Here is a 16,456-nt window from a genome sequence, read left to right as displayed (position 1 = left end):
GAGACAGGAGTCTGTTTACTGCAAGCAACAGGGGAAAAATAATACATTGTCTTCACCGAGTGACTGCAGCTAACTCTTTGAACAGTCTTGTGCCTGAAGATTGTATTTCAAGACATATCCTTCATAAATGCATGGAAGTCTAGGATTTCAGTCTACGTTAAAGGAACAAGTGACGACAGTGCACTTAATTAGACTAAATAGTTACTGAATCTCATTAGCGAGATCTTGCAAAAAGAAAGGAAAACTCTGGCTTATGACAAAACCACCCCAACACTACCTCATCTCAATTACTCACCCTGTTCAAAAAAATAAAATAAAATAAAATACTTCAAGTGTTTTGTTTTCTCTTTCTTTAAAAAAAACCAACCACCTTTCATCTACATTTCCGAATAGTTCTCACTGTTGTGGTTTTATTCATTAGCTACTGGGGCCAGAATCAGCGTGACAAATGCTGTCAGATTCACGTTTCAGCCATGTTACCGAAACCCTCAGATAAGGGTGTATCGACCACTTCAGGAACAGGAATGTGCAGATAATGCAGGATGTGCATGTTCTGAAAATGTCCTTTGCAGACAATCCTAAACTGGATGATTTCTCTAATGATGCACCTTGGCTACATTTACAATACAGCCTTGTGGAACAAAATATTAGGAATTATTGATTTTTAAGAAAAGGTAGTACTACAGGGAGCTAATATACAACAGCTACAGTAACGTTTGTCTTAAATGTGCATTGGGCAGAGTCCTTAAACTGCTCTTATTGCAAATGTCCAAGGCCTGCTCTAAAAATCATAACAGTCTGAACCTTTTAAATGCAAATTTGTCCTATTTATCTGGTCACAACCCAGTGAGTAGAATCCAATAACTCACCAGATTAAAGGATATATAGGATTATATGGCAGAAGGTAATTGCAATTAACTAATATCTGGATGGCATTTAATACACATATTGTATTATCTCAATGAGATGAGACAGAATAATATTTACATTGCTATGAGCATCTTCTGTTTATAGAAATGGAATTTACAGTTCAGTAAGGTATGCAGGCGTTATATCAAGAATGAGATGAGACCATTTAAAGTCTTGTGAATTATTGATATAAATTCATTTTGTTTTGTTTCATGCACCAGCGCTTCTTGCAGTGGCATCAGAAAAGCAGTGCAGTTTATAACAGGGGAAAAAAAAGAAGAGGAAAGAGCAAATGTGAAATGGTGTAATTTATTCACAATTGCTTTGAAATTCTATCTGAATTGTCTCATTATTATTCACGCATTAGAGGAATGGTCCAAAACACGACAGCATGGGTAAACAGATGCAGAGCTTGGAAAATAGGTAATCTGACTGAAGTATTCATGGCCATTATTAAACAAATGTTATATTGCTTTTGGGTAAATCTGGTGATTTTATTTAATTTGACATTGTTTTCAAGATAGCAAGATAATACTGTTCGTTTCTAATGCTCTGAAATGAACAAAACAGGTGAAAATTGATGTCACATGGAATTATAATGTTTCAACAGTAGCTGGTTAGTTAAACTTCTAGCGAGTTTCATGAAGAATCTGCATACACTTATTAGTCGACTTTTACATACAATATCAATGCTTAGAGTGTAGCGGTCCTGTTAAAATCTGCTTTCACTGAGTCACTATGCAAGGAGAGATTGTTCTATGAAGAAAAATCTTGGATGAGTATTTTTTTGAGACTAAACAGTAAAACTGAAAGAAAATTCACAGATTTAGTATAGGAATGGTAGATAAGACTATGAAAGCTAATATTTTGAAATTGCCTAAAAACTGCAATAAATTCTGCTGCCTACTGAAATTATTAAGCCAACAATAAACAGGAAGAATGGAATATCAAAACCTCATTGCATAGTGTGTCATCTTTCTTTAATGAGGCATTCCTTCAACCTTTTACCTCTTAACACCTTTGGTGATCTTACATTATGTACCTGTAAGATGTTCAATGTTCTCTTTTAGAGATTAAGCCTATAGGAAGTATGAAATCTTAGGAATGTACTGTGTCAGGTAGTGATGCCAGAATTAAGCGTCAAAAAGCTTGGTTCAGGTTCAGAAGATGATTTTGAATGAATAGCTATAACTTCTACTAATTTATTTCAGAAGGGACTTCTCATATATACCCTCAAATATTTAAGACGCTTTGTACTATTTCTCAGGAATCCATATCTTCTCAAAGTGCTTTTTTGTTTTCACTTGAAGGCAGCATGGACTTAAAACAATACTGCAGGGAATGTACCGTTCCATAAAGCACGTAAGGATGGCAGGATCCAGGAGACACAAGGCATAGAAAATTGTCGAAAATGATTAGATGGTACAACACATACTGCTCTTGAGTCATAAGTTCCATTTATGGTGACTTCTACTTCCAATAGATAGGATATTAAAAAAGGCAATAAAAATGAAGTTACATGAATAAACTTCCAGAAATGAGTGGAGTTCCACCAGTGATCGTCTCTGCGCTGGTAGAGGTAGAAGAATGGGGATGTTATGAACAGGGCAGCAGTCACTACAACAAATGAGCCTCAATGCGGAGCCAGTGGAGTCCTTGGCGAACGTAACGAACCAGATTGGTCATACTGCTGTGTTGTGTTAAGGGTCCCATCACTGAGTCCAGGTCTACAAAGAATTCTGCAATACACAAGAAACAGAAGTCATTGTTTCAGGCAATGGTACAGAAATACATGTATTACCATGATTTCCCACTCAGTAGCAGCAGTGCAATTAGTAAGTTCTCGAGACGTTGTGCACATAAGCATATGGTCAGTAGGAAAGAATTTAAACAAAGGCAACAATATATTTAAACAGACCAAATTAGATTATCCATGCTGGAAGTCAACCACAACATGGTATGAGTGGTTGCCAGTAGTCTTCCTTCAGCTCTGATGATCTGCACTTTCAGTTTTTTGAGCCTAGGTTTGCTGACTGCATGATTTAAATATCTGGCAATGAACTGTGGCATTTCCTTTTCCATGCTGTACCCTCTCCTGGGCATGAAGAGCTAGTCTGGATCTTGCAGAAGACGTTGCTTGCTCTTTTCTCCACCCTCCAATTTCTGTTACTGCCATTGCAGCAGTTTTGGCCCTCTGCTCATCCTGCTGCAGCTGCAGGCCCTGGAGGATGTGTGTGGGATGGGAGGGGAGAAGGAAGAGGAGAGAGGGAACACAGCAGGAAAATAGCATCTAGGAGATGGAAGCCTATAACGGGAAAGAAAAGATGGGTAAGGCCACTGGGATCCGGTGTTGGGAAGGGTTAACAGGAGGTCACTAAACAGAGAGCTATAGTTAGGAAGCAACACACCAGTTTACTTTATGCCATGTGTAAATGCTCTCTGGGCGAAAGACTAATCCTGTTAGGCCCAACAGACCTTTCCTAATTGCTTTCAATGGAGAACTGGATTGTGTCCTCTATTCTCCCACAGCTTGTCTTTTTGCTCACTGGGGCGCAGGCATTCCCACATATACAACACTGACGCTATATTTAGGCGAGTGGGAGCCCACTCTCAGTTAAAGCCCCTCAGAGCTCAGATAACAACCAACAATCACAATAACCGGTGGCTGAGCCCTTACATTCTCACCCTATCTAAAATCCAGCGTGCGGCACTCAGCCAGCTAACACTGTATTGGCTGCTGTTCGGGAGAGCAGATGCCGGGTACAAAATCATTATCAGTACTTTCTTCAGCAAGTAAGTGCTGCTTTGAGGTCTTCTATCCAAGTATTGACAGCCTGACCCTGGTCAGCTTGGGAGCTACAGCAGTATCACAGCACAAAGTGATTTGGCTGGAGGCAAGCATAATGAAAGCTTAGGGCTATCACCAGTTGCGTTAAGATGCTGCAGCCAGCAGTTACTTTTAATCTTCCTTCCTCTGTCTTTTATTCCTCTCCTCCAGTGTAAAATCAATACATGTAGAAGTGAAATAATGCACTGTCTTGCTTGCATTCTAGAGATCTCTTTCTAGGCTCAAATAAATAATAATTGCTTTAAACACTGCGAATTCACCTTAAAGCCTAATTTCAGTTTAACATTTCTTGAAAAAGCTGCAAGCACTGAAGCCACTTATTAAATTCATATGTGAAAGAACAGGCCTTTGTCACTACGGAGGTGATAGTTTTCTACTGTAGAGAAAAAGTGCTGCTATCTTTGGAAGCTTAAAAAAATTATCTGATTTTGTAAAGTCAGCTGAGAGTTTGATGTTATAAATGGTGAACAACTCTCTAGGTGATCCAACACAAACCAGCCCATGGGTTGGCTCTGGGAAGTCTGCAGTTTAGCCTGGCCTGCTACAGATGCTGAGTTTATGACAAACTCCATCTATTCTCCCCCACACTCTAAACTCTACCGACCAGGCGAAATTCAACCAGAGGTACATGGCAGTAAGTTCATGCCCTCCTTTTCAAACCAGATCAGCTTCGGGGGTCACAGTTCTGCTGTTCTCCCTCTTGCTATGCCTTTTTATTTTAACGGCACATCTCTTGTCAGGCTGACAAGAAACGCTTCTGTCTCCTGCTCTCAGCCAGCTGGACGTGAGTCAAGCCCAAACTGGGGGCATGCAGGCATACTCAGAGGAGTACAAAACCTAAGCTGACAGCCGTGGACAAGGGGAGGGTGCATAGCTCCTACAGTGTGGAAGAAATCTCTTGTGTCTGCATGGGCATGACCTAAGAAACATCTATGACAGCAGTAAGACTCAGAGGTAAAGGCTATTAGACATTACAATGATGGGGCCACATTTGTGTACCCATCTCTGTTAGCTCATCAGGGACATGTTCTTGGGCAAGACACACCCTGTGATTCAGAAGACAACAGAAACAAAGAGAGCTGACCACACAAAAAAAAAAAAAAAAAAAAAAAAAGAAAAGAAAACAGTAACTGGATCAGTTTTTTTTTAAAAGAAAATTGATTTTTATCTTAAACGTGGGTTTCTTTATGGGTTTGTGTTTGTTTGTTTTTTGAGACCATTCTTATTTCAAGGGGACAAAAAAAAAAAAATCTCATTTTTTCTGATGAACTGACTGCCCAAACCCCCGAGAGAGAGGCCAAGAGATCTGTCCTTTACCTGGGACTCAAGGCAGAGTCTGGGGTTTGCACCTATCCTGCTTGCTGTCACGGGGCATTTTTGAACTCACAGTCCACACGGCAGTGTACCAGAGCTTGGGCACTGCAACGGCCGGTCCAGCTGGCAAAGGTGGATTAGAGACAGCTATGGGGAAAGGGATGAGTCCTGTCCCAGCCAGCAAGATACAGGTGTTTTAAATTATTTGAGAGGTGCAGATGACATCTACTAAAATAAATACAGCTAGGTTTCATGAAATGCTGTAATGTTTCACATGTCAAAGTGTCTTAAATATATCCTTCTGTAAATGGAATCCATCATGTGATATGACAAAGACCTGCAGAGTACCACAGCGGTTCTTATATACTTTTTCATTACACCATGAATTTTTCAAATTGCAGTTTAATTGTGTTTAAGCATGCAACTTTAAATCAAGTATTTAATTAGAAATGAGGTATCTTTCCAGAGAAAATGTAAAGGCAGACATACTATAGCATGTATGAAACTCTGATCTCTCTCCAATGGTTTATAATACTTAAATGAAATTTGAAGTAACACGAACTTTCCATTCCCTGTTACACGGCTGCAGTTTGTGAAACAAGATATGAAAGAACAAGACACAACCCTAGATGTCTTGCTCATGTGAGAAACCCTTATTCATGCATCCAGTCCCACTGAACTCAAAGGGACTGCTCATCTGAATAAAGATTATTCCTATATGGCTTTGCAGAATTGGGTTTATTTGATCGTAAATCAAAACGAGAACAAAGAAGAGTGTAGGGGGGAAATGCAGAAAGAGAGTCAGCAGGTTTTTTCTCATCCAGCTCTAAGACTGATAACAGCAGTGGCTGGGTACATTTTCTGTCTGCTGGCTGAATGCCTGAGCTATTTTGATTCAATACCAAGTAGAACATTTAACAACTCCACAACACACAGGGCTAATTACAAGATTATCGCCATCTCTTTCTCCTATCAGAGCATCCTTCTGCATTCCCACTGTAACATTCTGCAGTACATTTGACAGGGAACCACTTTCACATTTTGTGAAAATGGATGCAGCTATGGAAAAAATCCAAAATGACTGCACTGCCACTAAATTAACCAACGCGAACAAAGACAAGAAGCAGTGGGGAAGACTGGACAGAACTTCTATTATTGTTCCTCATCCAGGGATAGATCATTATGACCCACCATTCAGATGTAAAACTCTATAAATCTCAAGCTTAGTTTCTCTAAATCAGTGGAAATTTGCCACTGACATTAATGGGAGTAAGATCAAACTGCATACAGCGAGCACATTTGTCAGGAAAAGTCAGCCATCTGAAATCTCAGTATAATTTAAGAGAATGAGCCAATTCATGATGAGAATATTTCCCAGCTAGGCTCTGCACCTCTAGTGTCAAAGAAAGCTTTGTCAATGATTTGTGTAAGCCCAAAGCTGGAATCTGAATAATTACATTATCATGGGGAAGTTCACAGCTGGCCAACAATAAGCCAAATTTGTCCTTTAGTTACATCTCAGCCACTCCACTATACTCGATATAACCCAGTCACAAACTGCTTGCCAAAAGTCCTTTGAAATGACTGTGGTAAAGACTTACATTTTGTTGTTAGGAACAAACAAGCAGATTTGCAATCCAGCCATAGGAGAGTCAAGGTCATGGCTTTCAGTGGACATCTCCTAATCAGACTCCCACCATAAACATAACACCTAATGTTTGCTTATTATCCTAGCTAGCATTTTAATAGTCTTAAACCCGTTGACAGAGCAGTCTGAAAATAACCTCAGTGCTCTACGAGAAGCTGAAACTGTGAACAAATTTGCAGACTCAAAAGCTCTCATCACTTGGGGCTCATGTTTGCTAAATTATTTGCCAGCTGCTCTGATAACCCCATGTTCAGAGTGTGTTACACCCCCCCCCCTCTGTGCTTGACAAGAGAAGATACGCATTGGCTACAGTGACCAGCAAGCAGATTTGGTCTGTTTGCTCAAGCTGTCACAGTTGTGCTCTTAGATGCGGTGGTTCTGAGTCCAATTCCCAACAACACCTACGAGAACAGAAAGCAAGCTAAAGCTGATGAGCCAAAGGGGACAAAGAAGAAGACAAGTGGGGCACCTTTGTTCTCCTTAGTCAGCTTGTCAGCCATGTCCCAATGCTCGTAGCTCCGCAGGACGTTGTTGGTGATGTTGACGTGGCTGGCAGCCATGTGGTGGATGCGCTGAGGGATGGTGATGGTCCCTGCTGAGGAGGAGCCGGTGGTGCCCGCGCTGCTTCCAGCAGAGCTGACGGGGGACGGGCTCAGGGACATGGGCGATGGCGTTTCTGTGCTCCTGCGAGAGGTAAAGGGAGAGTGAGTCCCCCTCACACACACCACTTCATTGCCATCCTAAATGCACTTGAAAAATTAACTCTGCACCCCAGTCCGGGGATAATGTGCAGTAGTATCTCCTGGTTTTATGAGAAAGGAGAGCTTATAAACTGCGAATGATTGAAAATAAAAAGGGATTTAATTCTCCCTATAAATGAACCTGTTATTTAAAAAAAAAAAAATCTATCATAAAAATAGAGCAATCTTTCAGAGAAAGAAGTATCTCATAGCTGTAATGATTTTTCTACCTGCTGCCAGAAGCTGCAATGGCAGTTAGAAAACACTCAATGTGCAATATTGGCTTATTATCAAAGCATTTTGTGGAAACCGCAATGACAGTTTGCTCCAAATACAGTCACCACAATAAGTAAAGTGCAAGTCTTAAAAGCACCCTACAGAGCAGTATTAGGGGCTGAGGGTACTGTAGGATTATGAATATCTCTATAGGATTCTTTAAGACTGGCTATGGAGATTTGTTTCTAATTGCCTACAGTTCATCCGCACAGTTTTGTACAGAGCAGTGTTTTAAGTTACCTACTTAGTGCAGCACTACTGTTCTAATATAGATTTTCCTTTAATTCTAACGCCAGCAATTAGGAATCACCTGCTGGCTGCAGGCAGTGTGGAGGTCAGCACAGCAAGCTCATGTTTAGAGCTGTGCAGCGCTGAATGCTCACATACAGTTATTCTCTTTGAAAATTTACAGAATCATAGAATCATTTAGGTTGGAAAAGACCTTTAAGATCATCGAGTCCAACTGTAAACCTAACACTGCCAAGTCCACCACTAAACCATGTCCCTAAGCATCATGTCTACACGTCTTTTAAATACCTCCAGGGATGGTGACTCAACCACTTCCCTGGGCAGCCTGTTCCAATGCTTGACAACCCTTTCGGTGAAGAAATTTTTCCTAATATCCAATCTAAACCTCCCCTGGCACAACTTGAGGTCATTTCCTCTTGTCCTATCACTTGTTACTTGGGAGAAGGGACCAACACCCACCTTGCTACAACCTCCTTTCAGGTAGTTGTAGAGAGTGGTAAGGTCTCCCCTGAGCCTCCTTTCCTCCAGGCTAAACAACCCCAGCTCTCTCAGCTGCTTCTCATAAGACTTGTTCTCTAGACCCTTCACCAGCTTCATTGCCCTTCTTTGGACAGGCTCCAGCACCTCAATGTCTTTCTTGTAGTGAGGGGCCCAAAACTGAACACAGGATTCGAGGTGCAGCCTCACCAGTGCCGAGTACAAGGGGACAATCACTTCCCTAGTCCTGCTGGCCACACTATTTCTGATACAGGCCAGGATGCTCTTGGCCTTCTTGGCCACCTGGGCACACTGCTGGCTCATATTCAGCCAGCTATTGACCAACACACCCAGGTCCTTTTCCACCAGGCAGCTTTCCAGCCACTCTTCCCCAAGCCTGTAGCGTTGCATGGGGTTGTTGTGACCCAAGTGCAGGACCCAACACTTAGCCTTGTTGAATCTCATGCAACTGGCTTCAGCCCATCGATCCAGCCTGCCCAGACCCCTCTGTAGACCCTTCCTACCCTCAAGCAGATCAACACTCCCACCCAACTTGGTGTCATCTGCAAACTTATAGAGGGTGCACTCGATCCCCTCGTCCAGATCATTGATAAAGTTATTAAAGGGAACTGGCCCCAATACTGAGCCCTGGGGAACACCACTTGTGACTGGCCGCCAACTGGATTTAAACCTATTCACCACAACGTTTTGGGCCCAGCCATCCAGCCATTTTTTTACCCAGCAAAGAGTACACCCGTCCAAGCCATGAGCAGCCAGTTTCTCCAGCAGAATGCTGTGGGAAACAGTGTCAAAGGCTTTACTAAAGTCCAGGTAAACAACATCCACAGCCTCTCCCTCATCCACTAAGCAGGTCACCTTGTCATAGAAGGAGATCAGGTTAGTCAAGCAGGACCTGCCTTTCATAAACCCATGCTGACTGGGCCTGATCGCCTGGTTCTCCTGTACATGCTGCGTGATGGCACTCAAGATGATCTGCTCCGTAACCCTCCCCGGCACCGAGGTCAGACTGACAGGCCTGTAGTTCCCTGGATCCTCCTTCCAGCCCTTCTTGTAGATGGGCATCACATTTGCTAACCTCCAGTCAACTGGGACCTCCCTGGTTAGCCAGGGCTGCTGATAAATGATTGAAAGTGGCTTGGTGAGCACTTCCGCCAGCTCCCTCAGGACCCTTGGGTGGATCCCATCCGGCCCCATAGACTTGTGTGTGTGTGTCTAAGTGGTGTAGCAGGTCACTAACCATTTCCCCTTGGATTATGGGGGCTTCACTCTGCTCCTCATCCCTGTCTTCTAGCTCAGGAGGCTGGATACCTGGAGAACAACTGGTCTTATTACTAAAGACTGAGGCAAAGAAGGCATTAAGTACCTCAGCCTTTTCCTCATCTATGTTTCCCCCTGCATCCAATAAAGGATGGAGGTTCTCCTTAGCCCTCCTTTTGTTGCTAATGTATTTATAGAAACATTTTTTATTGTCTTTTATGGCAGTAGCCAGATTAAATTCTAGTTGGGCTTTGGCCCTTCTAATTTCCTCCCTGCATAAGCCCACGACATCTTTGTAGTTGTCCTGAGTTGCCTGCCCCTTCTTTCAAAGGTCATAAACTCTTCTTTTTTTCCTGAGTTCCAGCCAAAGCTCTCTGTTCAGCCAGGCCAGTCTTCTTCCCCGTTGGCTCATCTTTTGGCACATGGGGACGGCCTGCTCCTGTGCCTTTAAGATTTCTTTCTTGAAGAATGTCCAGCCTTCCTGGACTCCTTTGCCCTTCAGGACTGCCTCCCAAGGGACTCTGTCAACCAGGCTCCTAAACAGGCCAAAGTCTGCCCTTCCGAAGTCCAAGGTGGCAGTTCTGCTAACGCCCCTCCTTACTTCTCCAAGAATCGAAAACTATCATTTCATGATCGCTATGCCCAAGATGGCCTCCAGCCATCACATCACCCACAAGTCCTTCTCTGTTCACAAACAACAGGTCCAGTGGGGCACCTTCCCTAGTTGGCTCACTCACAAGCTGTGTCAGGAAGTTATCTTCCACACACTCCAGGAACTTCCTAGACTATTTCCTCTCTGCTGTATCGTATTTCCAGCTGACACCTGGTAAGTTGAAATCCCCCCCAAGAGCAAGGGCTAGCGATTGTGAGACTTCTCCCAGCTGCTTATAGAGTATTTCATCTGCCTCTTCATCCTGGTTGGGTGGTCTATAACAGACTCCCACCATGATATCTGCCTTGTTGGCCTTCCCCCTGATTCTTACCCATAAACACCCAACCCTATCGTCACCATCATTAAGCTCTAGACAATCAAAACACTCCCTAACATACAGGGCTACTCCACCGCCTCTCCTTCCTTGCCTATCCCTTCTGAAGAGTTTGTAGCCATCCATTGCAGCACTCCAGTTGTGCAAGTCATCCCACCGTGTTTCCATGACGAATTTGTTTCAGTGAACAAGATTAAGGGTTCCAAAAATCTCTTCTCTTGCTCCCATTTGGAACCACTTACCTAAACAAATGCATTCGATTTGCTGTGGAATACACTTGAAATGCAGGGCTGAGACGCTCCCGGCGCTCTCTGCATGAAGCAAAGACACCAAAACTCTCCGGACAGGGATGTTGCAACCCCTCTCTTGACAGGCAGCCACTGATGCCTCATGCTGTGCAACAGCATCAAGCTCACTCAGACTCATTGTGGGCCTGATCCAAAGCCCAGGATAGAAAGGCTCCTCCTCTTGGCTTTACAAGCCACCATCAATGGTACTGAACATGAAGCGTGGGCACAGACCTGCTGTGCTGCTACCCTGCAGGTGCTGTAGGACAGACTGCCACCACGGCACAGCCTTGGGCTGAAAGGCATTTATGGCAATAGCTTTTGCTGCAGATTTTCCAGCAGTGCCCTGCTATTATCTGTGCTCAACAACAGGCTCCTGTGATACATTCTTTTTCCAGAGCTAGAGATCACGTTAATTCAGCAGCTAGTAGCTTTTTACACAGCTTATGTGTTATAGTTTAAGCATATCCTACGGCACAAACGTTTTATTTTTAAGTCTCAAAACATCCTGGTTACTTGACACGCCACTGTGTCTTTAATGCACAGAAGAGCTGAACTATACTAGATTAGGTCTGGGAGCAGTTAAAAATCATAAGTATCTGAGGAGACCAGGAGTATTTTGTTAGAGCCACTTACAACAAGCTGACGCACTTCTGCCAAATAAAGCACATTGTTCATTGGATTTACCCTGTTGTGCACTGCCATTATTACTGTGGTGAGTCTATTAAATCTCTCTATTTTGTGCTTTCTGTCGCTAGAGGTGGGAAACATTTCTGTAATGAAACCAGGGAAAATTTGTTTCATTGCCAGCCTGGAACTCAGGCCAACTTTGTAGAGGTTCACAACCCTTTCAAACAAAAGTGGCCAGAAATTCCAGTAAGCCAAGCTGAGACTTTTGATGGTTTGAGATCCTGAGCAGACTATACTGCATGGCAATGGATATGTTTTACTGTGTTCAAAAAAAGATTTAAGAATACCCTGCTGTCTCCCCATTCTGAACCAGGCTGCTGATCCATCTCCAGTGGTGCCATACCCTGATGGTGTTTGGTCTCTCCTCTGTGGTGTGCGACTTCTCTTCCCATCTGGTACAAATTTGCAGGGGAATAAGAGGAAACTGTAAACCAAGTAGCCCTGGGGAAGGCAGAGCACCCCATGACAATCCTTGGGGAAGGCAGAGCACCCCATGACAATCCTTGGGGCCACCAGGAGACACCTGAGAGATACGGCAACCCTGAGCCAGCTGGACAGCTTTTATTCTGAGACTCCAGACAGAGGGGACAGAAGACCTGAGTGTGGATTGTGGTCTTCGAGTGTTCGGTCACGGGTGTCATAATAACACCGTTATAACAAGGCCTTGCCATATTCAGTTATTCTTACATGTCAAGTGCTTCCTTCTCTGAATAAAAGACAGAGATGTGCACTTTCAGAGCTTTACTTCCCTGTCTCCAAAGTTAGTGGGAAGAGGCCGATCATCTGGGTGTTATGTTAGAAGTGATGCTGACCCAGACGCTGGGTTTCTGCTGCCTACCTTGTGGCCGGACAAGAATTTTCTCCTCCAGTCAAAACCCACTGATTCTAAATCCTGGGCGCCTAATCAACTCCTTTAAATAGCAAGGGAGATGTCATCAGCTGCAGAGCACACACTTCATAGGGGTCTACTATAGGACAGGAAAAAAAGGATAACTTCCACTCCATCAAATTTTTAGGTATAAGCCACTTCTTAAGGAACAAAAGAGGTGTAATGCTCCAGTGGTCTATTTCAGCACTAAAACTTTATGTAAACCTTACTGTATTTTTATTGCAATACAAGGTTTCACTGACATTTAAATGCCTTGAAAAACTGGCACGTATTGAATAATTTAATACTTGCTTTTCCAATGTTAAAATATCTTTTCAGTTTTTATTTAAAGCGATTTTGTATTTCATCACTTAAGTTTGTGTTATAATCTATACTTAAATATCTATATACACACACGTATTCAAAATAATTTTGTGTATTTGGGGTGTGTGTGTGTGTATATACACCCCAAAATATTTTGAATTATCTAAGACAATATTTTCCTTTAAGCAAAATGTTGGAATTTTTGGTTTTGCACTGATTCAGAACAAAGTCTGTTTGAAAACTTCAATTCTTTGTGTGCTAAACTTCAAGCTCTTCTACAGTTTTATTACTTTGTTTCCTTGGAGTGTCTAATAGTCATTTATTCTTATGAACCACCAGAAAGAGACCATTAACAATAATCATTTTCACCTAGAATTCAGCCTACTCAAATAAAGAAGGAAAGAAAGGTAAACTCCTTCTCCTTTGTTTTACCTGTATCTGTACGCGTGGCCAGGAGAAAGGAGCAGGAGAAATGTGTGTCAGGTGGCAACAGACATTGCAAGATAAAGGCAAGGTTGCAGCTGCAATGCACCTTCATTGAACAGCAGATCATAATTGCATTACACTGACTTCATATCTGAGGCGAGGGTGCTTTAACGTTAGCATAAAGCCACTGATAATTGGTTGACTAAGTGCCTTCACATTTTCACCACTATTACGCCTTCAGTTTTATTAAACAGCACTTACCATATATCAATGAAATATTCATTGGTCTTTCATTACTGAACGAATCATTGAAAAATCATTGCAATGAAGGTTAACTTTACTTTGGCTTCCTGAAATGACATGGTACTTGCTAGCTAATTAACAGATATTTTTATGGCCTTCATTTGGCTTGAGAAGCAAACTGTCAAAGAATTCAGCACAGACCCACCACGGCTGATTTTAGACTTAAGGGGGCTTCGCACAAAGATGAAGGTGTGTTTCAGCTCTTCCTTCCCACCCACGCTGGATGGCTCACATGGGTACCTGCTTTAGCCCAGTGGGAGCTCCTCACCCCCACAAGCCCAAGGCAGCTGTAAGATCAGTTCCGTAGAACAGAAGAACATGTTCTACCTGCTACATATTTGAAACATACCTGTAGCTCCCAAACCACTGAGTCACGGCCTGTCCTTTGCCTTTAGAGGCACCAAAACATTTCCCCCCCCTCTTGGAACCACTTGTTCCCAGACAGAAGTACTCAGCGGAAAATACTCACTTTCCATTGCCGCCCCAAGGTGAGGGGGCCTGTGAGGCTTTTGAAGAGTTCTGTAAGTACAAAACCAAAATGTAAATAAAGGTGACACAAGCACATGAATACTGATGACATAAGGCTCAACACTCCCTGTTTTCGTTGCAAGAGCTACAGTGCATGTAGCAGAACAGCTCTGCACATCGGTCCCATAATTAAATGGCTGGTGGATGACTGGTAGGTTCCAACCAGTAGCTTGAAAGTCACTTGATGAAAGAGGGAATACAGTAAAGTTCCAGTAAAAGCAGATGTAGTTCACAAAGAAGTGGTTTGATCACCACTGAAACTTATTCTACGAAGTAAGTTCTTCAGAGTGCAAATGACTTCTTATCTTTAGGGGGACCTGCAATCTTTTAATAAGAAACAAAAAGAATTTGGGTTGATGCCTTAATGAAATTAATCCCTCCCAAGTTGCTAGGGAAGGTGGCTTGGGATTCAGATACTAGTAGAAATAAAACTTCTAGTAAGGATCTGCTTGAATGCTCTTGTTTTTATGTATTTTATTTGCACAAATTGACTTTCCTTACCTGCTTACTCATTCTGCCTTTCACGTCTGTGTAGCACCTTGTACAACCCTGTACAAAAAGATTGCCCAGCAACAATAAAGCCCAGATTTTTCCAGTCTTGCTCAGACTGGGTGGTATCTTACTTAGTTCCCATAAAAAGTGGTGGTATCAAGGCTGAAGCTATCTATGCGTGCTTTCTGAAAACAATCACTCTGAGCTCCCTTGCAAAGAAGTCAGCATGCACAGTGAAAATTCAATCAAATTTTACAAGTTCTCTGCAAAGTATTACCGTCATTATTACAAGATTCATCTGGTTACTGTAATCGCCATTTTGCATGTGAGGCACAGAGATTCAGTGGAGCACAGAGCAGCCGAGGGCAAGGCCCAAGGTCATGCAGCTGACTCTGGGAGCAAAATCCTACCCTTGGTTTCTAAAACACAGCTAAACTTGCCAAACAGTATTGACCAAAGCAGAAAACACTGCCCAAACCATGATACTGGCCTTGCCTCTATGCTCCTATACAGCATGCCACTGTGTTTCATTAAAGATGTGAGCATGAAATGGAGTGTTTTGCAGTACAGAGCACACGTAGTGTGTATTTTTGCCACCCACTTGTATGTAAGAAGGAGGGAGATCCTAAACTGCCCTGGAAAGTCTTCAGGGATGAAGCAGTAGCTTTCATGTTAGTTTCTACTGTCTGGGGATTGTTCCCGACAGTATCTGGAGACAAATACTAGATGTGTCAAGATTAAGACTAGCTCTCGATTGGAGGTAGTTATTTGACAATGAAAATATTTGAAATATTTTTGCCAGTGACTACTGACAACACATTTTCAAAAACATAAAAATCTTCCTCAAACTTCTAGGTGAAATGCATCAAAAGATGCCACTTTTGCTAATCTTAAAAAGTTTCATTTCAATTTTAAAAACTTATCATTTTAGTTATATTTTACTCCAAGTTGTCTCTAAATTTCAAAACTACTTTTATGATTAAATGGTTATTTTCTGTTCTGAAATGTCAAAAATATCAGTTTGAAACTTTTAATTGGAAATTAATCAGAACCAGTTCTGTCCACAAATGGTTTCAATTTGGACAAAGTGGCATTTGTGAGGAAAAATATGAAAAACAATTCTGCCAAAAAATTCCTCTCCAGCTCTGCTGTAAACAGTGGGCTGCTTTTCACAGTTAAAATTGTGCAAAATTTTGAATAACGACTTTATTCAAATAGTTAATCTATTTCATTTGTATTACAGATTCTCGCTAGCGAACACAGAGAACATTGTGCAGCAATACAAAACTAATACATAGTTAATAGCTCCCATTCTTTTCTTTTCTCCTCCTATGCCTTTACTACAAAAAGATCCTGAACATATAATCTGTATACACTCAAACACTATTTCTAGCCAATGAGTTACAGTGCCCATAGCATACACACAGTAACATTAGCTGAGATACTCAGCTTCAACTGGATGCCTAAAACCAGCATTCCTGATTTGTCTATTTTATTATGTTTTAAATTTTTTTCTCTTATTTTCATTTACATTAAAAGACATTTTCTCTGTGCGGATGCAGTAAAATGGTGTTATGCTGGGAGTAGTAATATGTTCTTCATTGTACCTATTTGCACAGCTAGAGACAGTAAAGTGGCTTTAAGGGAAGAGAGAATTCCCCCCACCCCCTTCTTTTTTTTTTTAAGAAATCATTACTTTCTGCAGAAAAATAGCCCTTTTTTAAGAGACAATCTACATTCATCCTGGATAAAATCTGAAGTGGATGGAATACATTTCATGAAAATGCTGAGGCTATAAATGTGTCTAGTTCAA

The 16,456-nt window shown here is 42.1% G+C and overlaps 1 protein-coding gene across 3 annotated transcripts in view; it reads right to left on the bottom strand.

Annotated features, from left to right (window-relative positions):
* Nucleotides 1-1,147: 1,147 nt before the first annotated feature.
* Nucleotides 1,148-16,456, bottom strand: part of AFF2 (ALF transcription elongation factor 2) — a 343,346-nt gene continuing 328,037 nt past the window's right edge. The window contains exons 19-22 of one of the 3 annotated variants that reach the window (XM_050901642.1): nt 14,653-14,700; nt 14,093-14,142; nt 7,189-7,403; nt 1,148-2,648 (exon numbers count right to left, since the gene is read on the bottom strand). In XM_050901642.1, coding sequence (XP_050757599.1) covers nt 2,527-2,648; nt 7,189-7,403; nt 14,093-14,142; nt 14,653-14,700 — 435 coding nt within the window. In that variant the 3' untranslated portion in view covers nt 1,148-2,526. The remainder of the gene's footprint in view (nt 2,649-7,188; nt 7,404-14,092; nt 14,143-14,652; nt 14,701-16,456) is intronic. The other 2 variants (XM_050901644.1, XM_050901643.1) reach the window with 2 other exon arrangements.

The sequence above is a fragment of the Gymnogyps californianus genome, chromosome 9 (genome assembly GCF_018139145.2).
Source record: "Gymnogyps californianus isolate 813 chromosome 9, ASM1813914v2, whole genome shotgun sequence".
In the NCBI taxonomy this organism is placed as follows: domain Eukaryota; kingdom Metazoa; phylum Chordata; class Aves; order Accipitriformes; family Cathartidae; genus Gymnogyps; species Gymnogyps californianus.
This window is presented reverse-complemented; position numbering and strand designations above follow the sequence as displayed.